Raw genomic sequence first — 13,805 nt, forward strand, 5'->3', positions numbered from 1 at the left:
AATGTTCAATATAATTACTCCCAGTAAGGAGTGAGCGGAAGACCAGCTGAAGCTGGCATTTACACTTTGTTGTACACTTTGTTAGTTTGCTTTAAATCTGTTATGTTGTATTTGCTATTGTTTGGACAAATTCATTTAGTTTGATAAGAATGCTGCAATTCAAAGTCCAAAGCAGACCAAACAACCACTTTGATTCAATCTAAAATGACATGACTGAGAACACAGACATATGCTAAAGTATTTAGAAAAAGGATCGTCTGATGAAAAGTTTTTGTTTTTTGTTTTTTTTAATTATACAAAGAGAAATTGTACAGAAGCAATCAAAAGAAAACATTGCAACAACAGCAACAAAATAACAACCAGTTAGGTTGTTGGCAATAGGTCAGAAACAAAAATTAGGGTTTAAAAGACCATGGGAATTAAAGTGAAGAGAGGGAGGGATTTAGCACTCCCACTCACACTTAAAGGCTCAAGTAGAACGACAAGACTCTTGTTGCTGTTATGCAAAACACCAATTTGATGGCAGTTTCTATGGAAGTGGAAAACATCACTTACTCAACTTCCTCTCATCTAATTTCTGCACCAACCTCTTGTTTATTCTAGTCACAGCTCTTTGCCAAAGTGATGTATTTGAAGGCTAATTGAACTCCCTTTAACATGTTGACCTAGAACAAGCTGACAGGGTGGTGCCCAACTCCTAATTAGCTAAATAGTGCACTGTATATTTTGCTTTTTAAACCCATGTAACTAGTCTCAGTGGGACTACACTATAAGATATAAACTGACAAAACACAACAGTTTTTGACAGAGTGAGTTTCTTAGTCTTTTGATCTCTAGCCAACAAATATTTCAACAAAATTTATGCATATAATAACTGGCTACTTCAATAACTGTAACAGGATATTTTCTGCAAGCTGCTGCAAATCTGCTTTCATACAGCAGAGTTATTGTAGTGCTAGAGTGGTATAGATAATGTACCCAAATCTCAGCCAGGGGTTGAGTTTGATAATGTACAGTAGGTGCTGGGTTTTCACAAGGACGAAAATTACTTGGAATAGACAAAATGTTGTCTCTAGCTCCTGTGTGTGGATTTGGATGCCGTTTTAGTAGTAACCTAATTGATGGAATTTAAAAAATGTATCCCACAGTCTTAGCTACATGTAGAGAAGAAACCAAGAGCCAGGGCTGCATTTAAGATAAAAGTCAAAGTCTTGGCCAAGGGCAGCTGCAGCCTGATCCCAATCTGAATGAAACAAAGCTAAGGTGGCGGGAAACTGACTCTTTGAAAGTTGCTGAGGCATCAGGCGTAAAAGGAGAGATCAAATAACCCCTTCAGCAGAAAAACTGTCTCAACATAGCTGTGTGGAGAGTAAAACAGTAGACCCAGAATGCAGAATGCGGAGGAGTCAAGCAAAAGCTGTTTACTAAACCAAAAATTGTAACTTAATCTAAGACACAGAAGAACAAAATACTCAGTCAATATGAAAATAGACACGAAGTCAGACAGAGAAATGTAGGAAGCGGAACTAAAACAAAACATGATAGAAAACTAACACTCTGAACCGAAAACAAGGCAAAAGAAACTAATAAAGGCACGAACACTAACACCTTAGAAGGAAACACATTAAGGCCAGAGTTTAAATGTGAAAACTGACACAAAGAAATTCTGTCGAATCCACTGTAAGATTCAATAGCACCGTTTTAAGACACACTGGGACAGTTATCACTGTCACCTCACAGCAGGAAAGTTCACAGTTCAAACTAAGCTGCCAGCTGGGACCTTTCTGTGCAGAGTTCGATGTTCTCCCTGTGCCTTTCTGGGTTCTCTCTAGGTACTCCAGCTTCCTCCCATAATCCACAGACATGCATGTAAGGTTAATTGGTGATAATAATAATAATGGATACTTTATTGATCCCCATGGGGAAATTACTTGTTTTTCTCTGCATTTGACCCATTCACTCAGTGAAGCAGTGGGCAGCCCACTAAGCAGGCGCCCGGGGAGCAGTGTGTAGGGACGGTACCTTGCTCAGGGGTACCTCAGGGTAGCCGTTAAGTGGATTCGAACCGCCGACCTTCCGATCATGGGGCGACCACTTTACCTACTGAGCTATCCCTGCCCAATAGTGATTCTAAATTAGCTGAAGGTGTGAATGTGAGAATGAATGGTTGTCTCTCTCTCTCTCTGTGATGGACACTTCCACTTCTCCAATTCAGGGTGGAAAAGAGGGCTGAAAACTATTCCAGCTCCAATAGGGCGAGAGGTAGGATACATCCTAAACAGGTTGCCAGTCTGTCACAGGGCTAACACAGAGAGATAGATCATTCCCGATCATTCACACTCATATTCACACCTATTGGGAATTTAGAATCACCAATTAATCCAAAAACACGTGGAGAGTTGGTGGTTTTGAACCCAGGATGTTCTTGCTGTGAGGCAACAACTACTGTTCCACCATGATGCCCGAATTGCATAATTGATTCAGAAAAATGATGAATGAACACGGGTTTCACTCTCCAAGCCCAGTGTTTTAAAGTATTCTCTCTGTACCTTTTCTGCTCATGTAAGCAGACAATAAAAGTTAGCAGTTTTGGATGAGTTTTAAATGAGGGAATTCAAAGATGTTAATGTTTAAGAAAGACTGTAGTTATGGCAAGGGAAGCTTATGATGGATGTGATTACTACCCCAAGAATCATTTGTTCACAAAGAACTCTCTTTGTTTTATCCTGCCTAAAAACCGTAGAAGTTTCTTCAATATGAAAAACATTCCTGAGATATTCTGATATCTATAAAGACATATAGACTCAGTGTTATTCATGTATACAAAGGGGAGAGAAGGAAAAGTGAGCTGCAATTGGCCCCTGAAGTTCAATAGCCCAAAAAAGCAACAAAGGAAAAATAGATCGCAACCTTTGAGAGGCAGTGGAAAAAGTGGAGCATTTAGCCTTTGTTACAGGGGACTACTTGAAATGGAGCAAAGCTAAAGGACAGTAGTGAAAGATTTGTTTTCCTGCTTTACCTCAGTGACATAGTGAACACTACAAGATGCAGAACTGCCTGGACCATTTCAGTCATCGAGGTGATATAGCAGAAATCTCCCTTGAGGGATGGAAGAAATGTCATCTGTTTCAAGATGACTTTATGTTATTTTCTGTTAAGACAGTGGCACACGATGTGTCAGTAACTTAAAGGTAAGACACAGACCAATGAGCTATCTGACTAGAAAAACAATCTGGGGAAGTGAATGTACTGAATGTATTGTAACTTAGAGAGAAGAGAGTTCAATCTTGTTACCAAAAACAGGCCCATTTTAATTATCGTTATCATACCTGGAAAGCTTTTATATAATAGGTGCACATAACTGCAAAGTTTTAAAAGGGTACTGGGATAAGAATTTACAGTAAATGAGTATGATGTGTCAGCAAACCTCATCTGAAAAAGCTAAATATAACAAGAAAAAAACTGATTTACTCAACAGATGCCACTGAGTTCAGCACTGTCACCCTTTTCCCCCTCAGAATATCTTGCGGCTGTCTTTGTGCTGATATACACTGTTTAGATAAAGGAGCTGAAAATAGCATTTGACGGGATTAAAGAACCACATAAGAATAAATTAGATAAAATATGAAATGTTATCTTTGACAACAGGGGATAAAAGATTTGAAGTTTATGAAAAAGAGACGAGGCAGTTTGAGGACAAAGGAAGTCCAAGCGGCAGCAAGAACCTGCCTGTCTAATTATAAATGAGAAAGAGCCTCACAGAAGGAGCATTCAGGATGTGAGAAAAAAAATAAGGTATCACAGTAATCACATTTTCACAGTAGGGAGAAAAAACATTGAGAGAGGAAAAAAAGATGCAACAAAAGAATAAAACAAGTTTGAACTGTTTTGTTTTCTGGCATCAACAAAGGCCCATCGAAGTGCATGTACTGCACTGAGGGTAGAACATTTACATTTCAATTTTTATGAAACAGTTTGCAGCAAAAAAAGAACTAAAAACAAGGAAAATATGCAGAAGAGATTATGAAAAACTTGGCTGTTTAGTAGTGTAACCTGATTGTACAAATCAAAGTGGCTCAAAGCTAGAATAGTGACTTGTCAGTTTTCAAACTCAAGCTGAATGCAAAGCAACATTATTAACCAACATAAATTAGCAAAGCTAAAGAATGGTGTACTAAATCCTCCAAATAGGGCTTACTTCCTTCGCTCTAAGTGACAGTTGGATCAAGTATTTACATGGACGATGTGCTGTGAACATGACTTTGCTCATTTGTGCAGCAATAAAAATCCCCTTTCCATGTTGGAAACACAAATGCAGACAATCCAAAAGAAGAGAGAGCAGCTAACAGTTAGTAGCAAGGATACAGTTAATGAAATACAAAAAACACATTCAGTGCATTTTCACTCGAGCTCTGTGTTATTGTACGCAGCAGTAATGAGAAAAACAGATGTTTAGTAGAAGTAAGTTGTTTTGCAGCAAATTCGGTGGCTCATAGTAATAGAACAATAATAAATCGAGGCTTGCAGAAGCATTTTCACACTAAAAGCTCAAATTTGAAAGTTGCTTAAAAGTATGACTTCTTGTCTCATTCTTGAACTCATTAAACTTGCAGTAATTATTATTATATATTGGAGGATTAATCTTCCGACAGCCACTGGCTGTTTTTAATCCATGTTCTTTTTGATGTTGGAATACTATCTGGCATGAGGATTGCTGAGTGGTAGTTTCATAGAGGATGAGATATGCATGATGAGATATGTAAGAATAAAGTTGAAATAATGCAAGTCTTCAAACAAAATGTTGACATGTGGCCCTTATAAGACCTTATTAATGCCAAATGGCATTGTGTTCTACTGATGCATGTTGATGTAATGTGTTTAATTAATAAGGACAGACCATTTGGAACCTGATTTGTGCAAACCCGGGGCAATAAATTGAAATTTACCATAAGTCTGTGTTATGGCCAAAATGTTTCAGCTCAGTTTGCAAGAAATGTACTTTTAATGCGAAACTGCATCCTTTGCTTTTGAACATTTAGTATCCAGAGGGGATACTAAATGTTCTCGGTTACTAAAAGCTGTGACATTTTTATGAAGAACAAAACAAAGTGCCTAAGTTATGAAACCGATCCAAAATTCATTCAGAATCCAAACCTCTGGGTTGATTTCCCCTGCTGCCCATAGAACTCAGACATTTAAGGTTACATCACCATTGGTAACATGACTTCCTGTATTACGTTATTTTTCCAGGTAATCATTTTGCACAGTTCAACTAAAGAAAAGCTATTTTTGAGCTGAAATTCTTATCTGCCATTTTGTATTTGGACCACCTATCTGTCATAAAACCTCAACAGAAGCATAACAGGGGCTGGAACTCAGTTTTAACAAAGAAATTGAAAAAGAAAATACCACAAAGAATGTGTGGCTTTTTCATATGTAATCGTTTCCTCTTTTCTCCTTTGTCTTATACAGAACAAGGCAAAATTCTCAAAGTTCTTCATACCAGTGAGGATGTCTTCATCATATCTCAATACTCTCTGTTTCACAATGAAGGCCCTGTTCTAAACATGGCTATTGATACCCAAAAGGTATGAGTAATTATGTTGATTTGTGTGGTAGAATGTGATTTTAGCTACATTTGTCATTATAAATATGCATTAGGGCTTGGGCTATGCTAGGAACGGCCACAGCCTGTGAAACATTCAAAGAAAATTAATTGTACTAGAGCTGGTTATCCTTGCCACAGCACACAAGCTACTTCATTAGGTACACCTCTCTAGTAGTAATTTAGAAATTACATGATTTACAGTCCCCAGTATGTTAAGATGGATCTAGTTTCTCTTTGAAATTGCATTTAAGGGTTTTTGTTTGTTTGTTTGTTTGTTTGTTTGTTTGTTTTTTCAGAGAATCATGGTAAATGTGAATACTTTACACATTATGAGTAGTGGGCGGGGCATCCTGTTTGCCTTCAGAACTAACTTGATCAACAAGTAACTGAAAATATTCTTCAAAGATTTTGGTCCATATTGACATGATCACACAGCTGCTGCAGATTTGTCAGCTGCAAATGTCCTGTACTGAATTGAGATCTGGTGACTTTGGAGTCCATTTGAATACAGTGAACTCATGGTCATGTTCAATAAACCACTTTTTTAACTTTTTAAAATTGTGCATTATCCTTCTGGATATGGCCATCGGACGATGGGTACGCTATGATCATACAGGGATGAACATAGTTAGCAACAATAAACATGTAGCCTGTGGCATTCAAACAATGCAGTTAGTACTAAGGTACTCAACGTGTGCAAAGGAAATATCCAACACACCATTAAACCCCAACCAGCAGGGACCATTTTTACAAGCCAGGGTGGAAACATGCTTTCATAAAGTTTATGCCAAATTATGAGCCTGCTTTTTAAATGTTGCAGAAGAAATTGAGACTCGTCAGACTAGGTAATTTTTTTCCAATCTTCTATTGACCAATTCTGGCGAGTCCATGTGAAATGTACCCTCAGTTTTCTATTCTAAGCTGGCAGGAGTGGCACCATTGTGATTGGCTAATTAGATATTTGAATTAAGAATCTGTTGAATAGATGTATCTACTGAAGTGGTCAATGAGTGTATTACACTGAGAGATTTGGGATATTATATTATTATATAAGCTTTGTGCAGCTCACAATCCTTTTTTTTATTATGTATGTAATGTATGTAATGTAGCTGGGTATTAGTTTCATTGTCAATCAAGATGACTACTTGCAGTGGTTTAAGTATAAAGATAGCTCTGTCTGCTATTTATGGCTTTAATATTGATGCTACTATATTGCATCATCCTCCAAAGGGACACCTGTATGTTGCTACAGCGATGGAGGTCCAGCGACTGCCTCTGGCTGACTGCAGTCGCTATGGTGACACCTGCAGAGAGTGCATCCTTTCCCGGGATCCATACTGTGGCTGGGACAAGTCCAGGAGGAAGTGCGTCGCCATCCCACCCGCGTACAATTCCTCAACTGGGTATGATTAGATGTGATGTTACTGCTATTGTTGGTTTTTATTTGAGCAGACAACAGGCTTTCATTAGCAATCTTAACAACACAGCATCAATGCCAGCAGAAAAATTACATTTCATATATTTTGATTGACAGTAAAAATGGCTGCAAATACAAAGTAGCTTCAGTTTCGGGGGGGCATGACATGCTACTGCTACTTCCACTGTTTGACATGATTAATAAGTTTTCACTTGGTTTAATACATGTTGTTTATTTTCAGTTAGAAAAAAAATTACAAGTTAATTGTATAGAGTTTTAAACCTTTAACTCCTTTGTCCTTCCTCTGCCACATTTTGGAGTCATTTGTCTGCATGTTTTAATTTTTAACAATGCAGTGGCTCATAAACCATTTGTGGCACTAATAAGAAATTTGTCCTCTGTCTTATTTTCCAACAGGGGAATCATTCAGAATTTGGACGGTTCAAACTCCTCAGTTTGTGAGGAAGCTGCTGGTGAGCCTTTATCAACTTTCTCCCACTTTCTCTCCATCTTAATTAAACCAAAATAGGAACCTTTCTGAGCAGCTACAGTAAAAAAGATGATTATCATATAATTGAGCAGATTCCAAAAACCCAAAGGGACAGATTTTTTTTAGCATATTATAGCTTGCCCTGTTTCAGAGTTCAAATCCAGTTATGACCTCATAAAATGATTGCAGTTTGTAGTCTCTCAAGAGAAAGCGATCTACTCAAGTGATCTGACCTTAGCATTGCATTTATTCCAAGTTGTGCCACTGGTGTCAAATGACCTTCCTATAAACACAGTAAGAGGTTGATCTATTTTCTTGAAAAACAGTATACAAAGATTATGAGAAGCAAACGCCTTTAAACTCATATCAGGATTAATCTAAGAAACAGCAGTAATGCAAACCAGTGCCAAATCTCATAGCACGCTACTGCCTGCCAGGCTTTCTCGCCTCAAAGGGCATGCTGTTTACAGTGATAATATTCAAAATGCAGATCTAGTTTCTGGTCTTAAGACAAAGCAGCCTTGCTTCCTTCATCTTTATGAGTAGGTTGAAAAATTCAGATGAGGGGGTTTGTTATCATTTTCAGTGACTTCTTGGACAGTTGGTTACATTATAATTGTTTTAACTGTGAATTGTGTAGTGGAAAACAGTAAGAAATATTGAATATGGAATTATACAAGTCAACAAGAAAAAATTAGAAAATAGTGAATATTGAAATCTGATAACCACCAGAAGCTGGATGATGTTATGTGAGTAATGTGAGTTCTATATTTGGTATTTTCCAGTACTTATTGGTCTTGAATATGATGTGTATTTCAAGATCTTTTGGTTTTTACTTCTGTTGAACCAGTCGCATTTTATTCTGCTTACTGTAACTGAACTTTTGCAAAGTTATTATTAGATGAACTCACCAGAGGCCTCAGCCCAAAAATGATCTGTGGGTCCATTTTGAATACTTGAAGAGACAGGAAATAATATAGAATTAGCCTTGGGCTCCAAAATTATAATAATATTGTGCTGTGTAAAAGTTCCCAATCAAATTTGCACTTGATTTTAAATAATTATAAACAAACAGGAGGCATAATGAATATGCAGACTTCAGATTTTTGGGTGCCTGAACATTTGACAATTGTCAGATTTTTTTTTACTGTTGTTGCTTTTTTATTCTGCCTCAGCAACAATTTATAAAACAATGCTAAAGGTTCAGAGCTGGAAATATGAAAGATGAAAAAGCGTTACGTGGGTTCGGTTACCAGGTGTCCACGGAGAGATCTTCACTCAGCATTTACAGCTGTAATGTTAAATTGTGAATTTCAGGTATAAAATTCCTTATCTCTCTTCCTTGACAGCTCTGAAGCTGCGTCGAACTTCCCCTAGAGAAGTATTCGTGCAGTCTAACACATCAGTCTTTCTCCCTTGCCCTGTGCACTCCTTCCATGCCACTTATCGCTGGGAAAAGGACAACTGCATTAAGAACTACCCCTGCATTTTTTCTGGAGACTTCTGTGTCCTGGGGCCAGTTGTTGACACACCCCTAAAGGAAGGTGTCTTTCGCTGCATGGCTACCGAAGACGGATTCAAGGTGGAGGTCATTTCCTTCAGGCTGGTAAACGATGGGAGGCTTCTGGCTGCCTCCCTTGCCTTCACCTTGGGGCCATCACTCCTGCTCGCCATGGCTACCCTGTGGCTTCATTAACTGCAGCTAAAACTAATGCTAACTCCTCATCCTTACTGGCTCCCAATGACAGGAAAGACAAGGAGCCATTGCTCAGAGATGAGGTTCGCAGAGCATTAAAGTGCACAGTTGCGTTGTACAGCGGCAATTTGCCGTTTTCTATTTCGGTTTTTAGAGAGGGTCCAGAAAATATCAGTGAATACGGGGTTTATTCTATATTTTTTAGAATAAAACAAAATAGCCGCAGCTTTAGCTGTCTTAATCAGATCAAAAATAGAAGACGGATACAATGCCATTTAAAATAAAGTGATTAGGAGTTAGTGTCCATGAACTCACATGTTTTGCAAGTTTAAACGTAATTCAACCATAAAGTGCTTTGCGAACCTTTCCTCTCTGACAAATAAAGATAAACATATCTTATAAGTTTGGCAAAAAACACCAATACCAGGCCACTTCTTTCTACCATTTATCTACTTATTTTGAAATTGATTGATTGTGCTTATTTGTGAATGTGTAAACCTTTAATACTGCTCTTGCATCTAATCATTCATCTTGTTATACTTGTAATGAGCTATACATTGGTATAGCTCATTAGTACTTAGAAAAATGTCTGGTATTGAGATTTCAAAAGCCTTAACACTTCTGGGACATAACTCCTAAGCACAATTTTGCAGTTGAGGCAGAATACTGCAGACTCAGTTGGACTTGGCGCTATAATTAGTGCAGCTGAGTCTAACAGCATTGCTGGGAGGAAGTGTCAGCTTTTTGACAGGAAGTAGGCGGGTGAGCACGAGCTCACCCTCGAACATCACTGTGTCTCTGCACCTCCTCTTCTGACAAAGCAGTTCTTGCATCTTTTAAGAAGATTTTATCAGACATTATTACGCCTTGTTCACAGCTTTGTCCATTTTTTGGTTTGTTTTCTTTTGATGCCCTAAACATCAGAATGTGAGAAGTATCACAACATTGTTTCTAGCATACAAGGGTTACTTTGTGAGAACTGCAAAGCAAACTGCAATTTACAAGCTTTTAACCGAAAAATCTTAAATCTTAAATATAAGTATTCAGTAAAGACATTAATCTCTGCAAAGCTGCATAAATAACTAAAAGCTGTGTGAAAGTTATGTTAACAATCATCATTGAGCTGGTTTTGGGTATGCTGTCTGGAGGTCATTAGTCTCCTGTGTCCATTAGGTTTTTGGAAACAGAGCTATTTCTTCTAAAGTCAAGCTAATGTGCTGCACATTAAATACAACATCTTCCAGCCTGGCAATGTGTAAAGATGTGAACAAGGTGTTACAGTATTGCAACTTTAAGAATGACATACTTACATTATCATAGGGGCAGATGAAGCTAAAAGGAAAGCATAACAGAGTTGCATTCAGTTGTTTTTCAGCAGAAATAAAGGCTTGTACTTAGATGTGAGATATATGTTCTATATTTTATTGTTCTGCAAATGCTGATTTCTACCATTGCTGCCTACATATGTGATAATTTGTCTTGATGGTTTGGGTTTTTATACCATAGTTAGAATGTGAAATGTGACCATTGATTGCTTTACCTCTTTCCAAGGGACATCAGAGCAAACAGACAAGACAACTGTTATTTTTCCACACTTGTATGCTGTGAAACAAAAGGCTTATTGGACATATTCAAAAAGTATTCTTTACTAATGTACAGCAGCAACCACTACCAGGGGTGAGAACAATGGGCTTAGAACAAAACGTCTCACTTGAAATGCACCTAGTGCATCGTCTTTTAATTTTTTCTGATAACATTGGGGTGGAATTATAAGGAAAACAAATTAAAGCCAAATGCAAAATGAATGATTTGTCAATGTAGCTGCAGTTGAGCGGTACTGAAGTGCCCAAAACTATGCCCAACCTTATGAATACTGATCAGCTGACTAAAGAAGTAGACTTGTGTGGTAATGAATTATGCAGTGGATTAGCATGTCCTCCAGAGCTTTGAGAATTATCATTCACTAATGGTACATAAATATAGCCATGCCGAGCTTTCCACAGTGGCAGAAATGTCATTAATAGCTAATTAGACAATAGAGCTGGCTTGTCATGTCCTGTATTAAAGAACTCATTTTATATCATGAGGGATAGGGCCAGCAGACATGTTCCCAAATGTGAAAATTGTGAGACAGACTTACATTTCTCACTTTTCTTGGTTGTGTGTTGCTGCTCAGGGATCTGCTTATTTTATGCCTTGCACTGATGCAGCCCATTGACTGTGCTAAAAAGGAAAAAAAACAATTGAAAAAAAACAAAGCTGTGTTGAGCCTCATCCGCCTGGCACTTACCGCTTCCTCTTATGCTTATTTGTGAAGTCCCGTGCTCCATACCATGCATAATGTTTCCTGTCAGACAAACCCTGAGCACATGTACAACATCGGTCTTCCTCTCAGCCAAACAACATACACAGATATACTGCAGGTCTAACATGCATATTAGTTGTGTCTCTGTGTTAACACCAGGTTTGGAATATAACACCAGCCACCAGCCTGGTAAACTGTTAGTAGAGGCTGTTAACAACTTTTATCCTGCCAGAGAATTTTGGCATCAAACTAACTCGGCATACAAAGATGTGTTAAAATAATTTCCTCGATAACCTTATCTATATTTCGACTAATAAGTACTGTATGGGTCGATGTAATTTCATCCAGATAGTTGTTTTGCAGGACACTTTAAGAAGAATTGCCTATTCTGTCCAGTTCTAACAAGCCAAATGATCCTGATATCTTAAGCTTCATCACTGCGCCCCTTGTCCATACAATCTACTTACTGAAAGCAACAGATAAAGAAAAGCTTTAGTCATTTGTTCTGATGCTTAAGAATCAGTTTATATTCTCAAATTTACCTTACCTTATGGATAATTGCTTTCCTTTACAAGTAGCATAGACTGACGTAGCATTACATTGCTACTAGAGCATGGCATATGGTTCATGTCACTGTGAGAGCGAAGAAGTGGTTAATTTTAAGATGAATGTGAAGATCTAAGGTGGCAGATATCATTTTCAGAGGAAGTTGTGGATGAAAAGTGTCAAATTAAACTTCTGAAAAATCGTTATGAGAATGAAAATTTTTTAATCTTCTTAGTGAAGACTGGTTTATGTGTAACTGCTAGCTCTTTTACTGTTAAAATCTACTTTGTTAAATGTATTCTTCTTTTATTCGTATTGTTGTAGTCAGGTGCAAACCTTGTATACAAGCTTTTGATCCTGCAGTGATATTTTTCCTCATAGTTTGCTAGGTAAATTGTAACAACAGTTTCTAAACGTGCATAATAACTCAAAAATAAATACAGTACTGCAGTAGATGCATTCACAATAGTTACTTACCTAACCAATGACTTCTTCTGATAGACTGGTGACTACAATTGTGACTACATAGGAATTCAGTATATATAATCATTGCATCTGAGAATAGGATAAAAAGAAAAAAGTCAAGAGATTGTTGACCACACTTTTATGTTCAAGTCTGAGAGGTTGTTAAGTCTCTCATTCTCAGCCTTTAGTTTTTCTAGAGTATACTAGACTGCTCACAACTTTGCTTTTGTATGGATTTGGGACACAGGGTTCACTTACCTAGCAGGAGTGATTACCTTGTTACGCTGTGTTAAATATGGTTAGTGATTTGTTGTTCAATGGAGCTGATTCCCCTCTTCAGGCTTCCTTTATTCAAATATCCACAATGAAGGTAGTACAGCATTTAAACCCAAATAGCATCTTGAGACGACATCTGCAGTTTATTTTAGGTCTTGCTTTAATATGGATGCTCATACAAATGCTGAAATTAGGTTATTTCACACTCATAACTGTCATTGGAGCCAGTTTGATCAAGGCTAATATCCTTCAAATCAAGCACTTGATTTGCGTCAGGAAACCATTTTTGGTTAGATCATGCTGTTTGCTGTAAATGAGCGAGGCGGGTCGCTGTTTTGTCTGCTCTGGGGTTTTGAGTACACTGTACTGTACATGATGTGTGCCCATGATTCTGTGTCTTAATATATCTAATTTTAAAAGTAACATGCCAAACTCTATTATATAAAAAAGAGATTTATATTGGTGCCATGCCAGTCTACATAACGTCATCTCATAACATGTATTTTTAAATAAATGATATCTATAGTACAATAGATATTCATGTAACAAATCCATATTTGACATGTGTTTCCCTGAACATGTGTGGTGAACATTAATAAAATATAAGTATAAATAAATGATGTATTGTTTTTATTCGAAAGCAACAAGTATAAATATAAATAATTGATGTAGGAAGCATAATAATTATTTTTACATATATTTTATACATTTCTTTTACAAAGGTCTTAATTGTTTTATGCTACCATTACTACTTATTTGATAGATGTTTGCATTTTGTTCAAGTTCATTCAAAATCTACTTGTTGTTTACACCACATTTTACAGTTCACAAGAGGTTGCCACTCATTTGGATTTGCCTGTCAAGACAAGCAGGTTTTGTCATCTGTTGCCCAATATTTGGCATATTGACAAGAGTATTACAAAGGCTTTACAGCCCTAAAGGATTCATAAAACCAGTCTATAGTATTTATTTCCTTCTTTGTTTTTTGTTTCCATGCCGTTT

The 13,805-nt window shown here is 37.3% G+C and overlaps 1 protein-coding gene across 1 annotated transcript in view; it reads left to right on the forward strand.

Moving 5' to 3' along the window:
- Nucleotides 1-13,442, forward strand: part of LOC309717447 (semaphorin-7A) — a 41,267-nt gene extending 27,825 nt beyond the window's left edge. The window contains exons 11-14 of the mRNA XM_082552037.1: nt 5,473-5,588; nt 6,839-7,011; nt 7,443-7,498; nt 8,865-13,442. Coding sequence (XP_082408163.1) covers nt 5,473-5,588; nt 6,839-7,011; nt 7,443-7,498; nt 8,865-9,211 — 692 coding nt within the window. The 3' untranslated portion in view covers nt 9,212-13,442. The remainder of the gene's footprint in view (nt 1-5,472; nt 5,589-6,838; nt 7,012-7,442; nt 7,499-8,864) is intronic.
- Nucleotides 13,443-13,805: the final 363 nt, after the last annotated feature.

Source organism: Aulonocara stuartgranti (genome assembly GCF_965226115.1).
Source record: "Aulonocara stuartgranti genome assembly, chromosome: 11".
Classification (NCBI taxonomy): Eukaryota; Metazoa; Chordata; class Actinopteri; order Cichliformes; family Cichlidae; genus Aulonocara; species Aulonocara stuartgranti.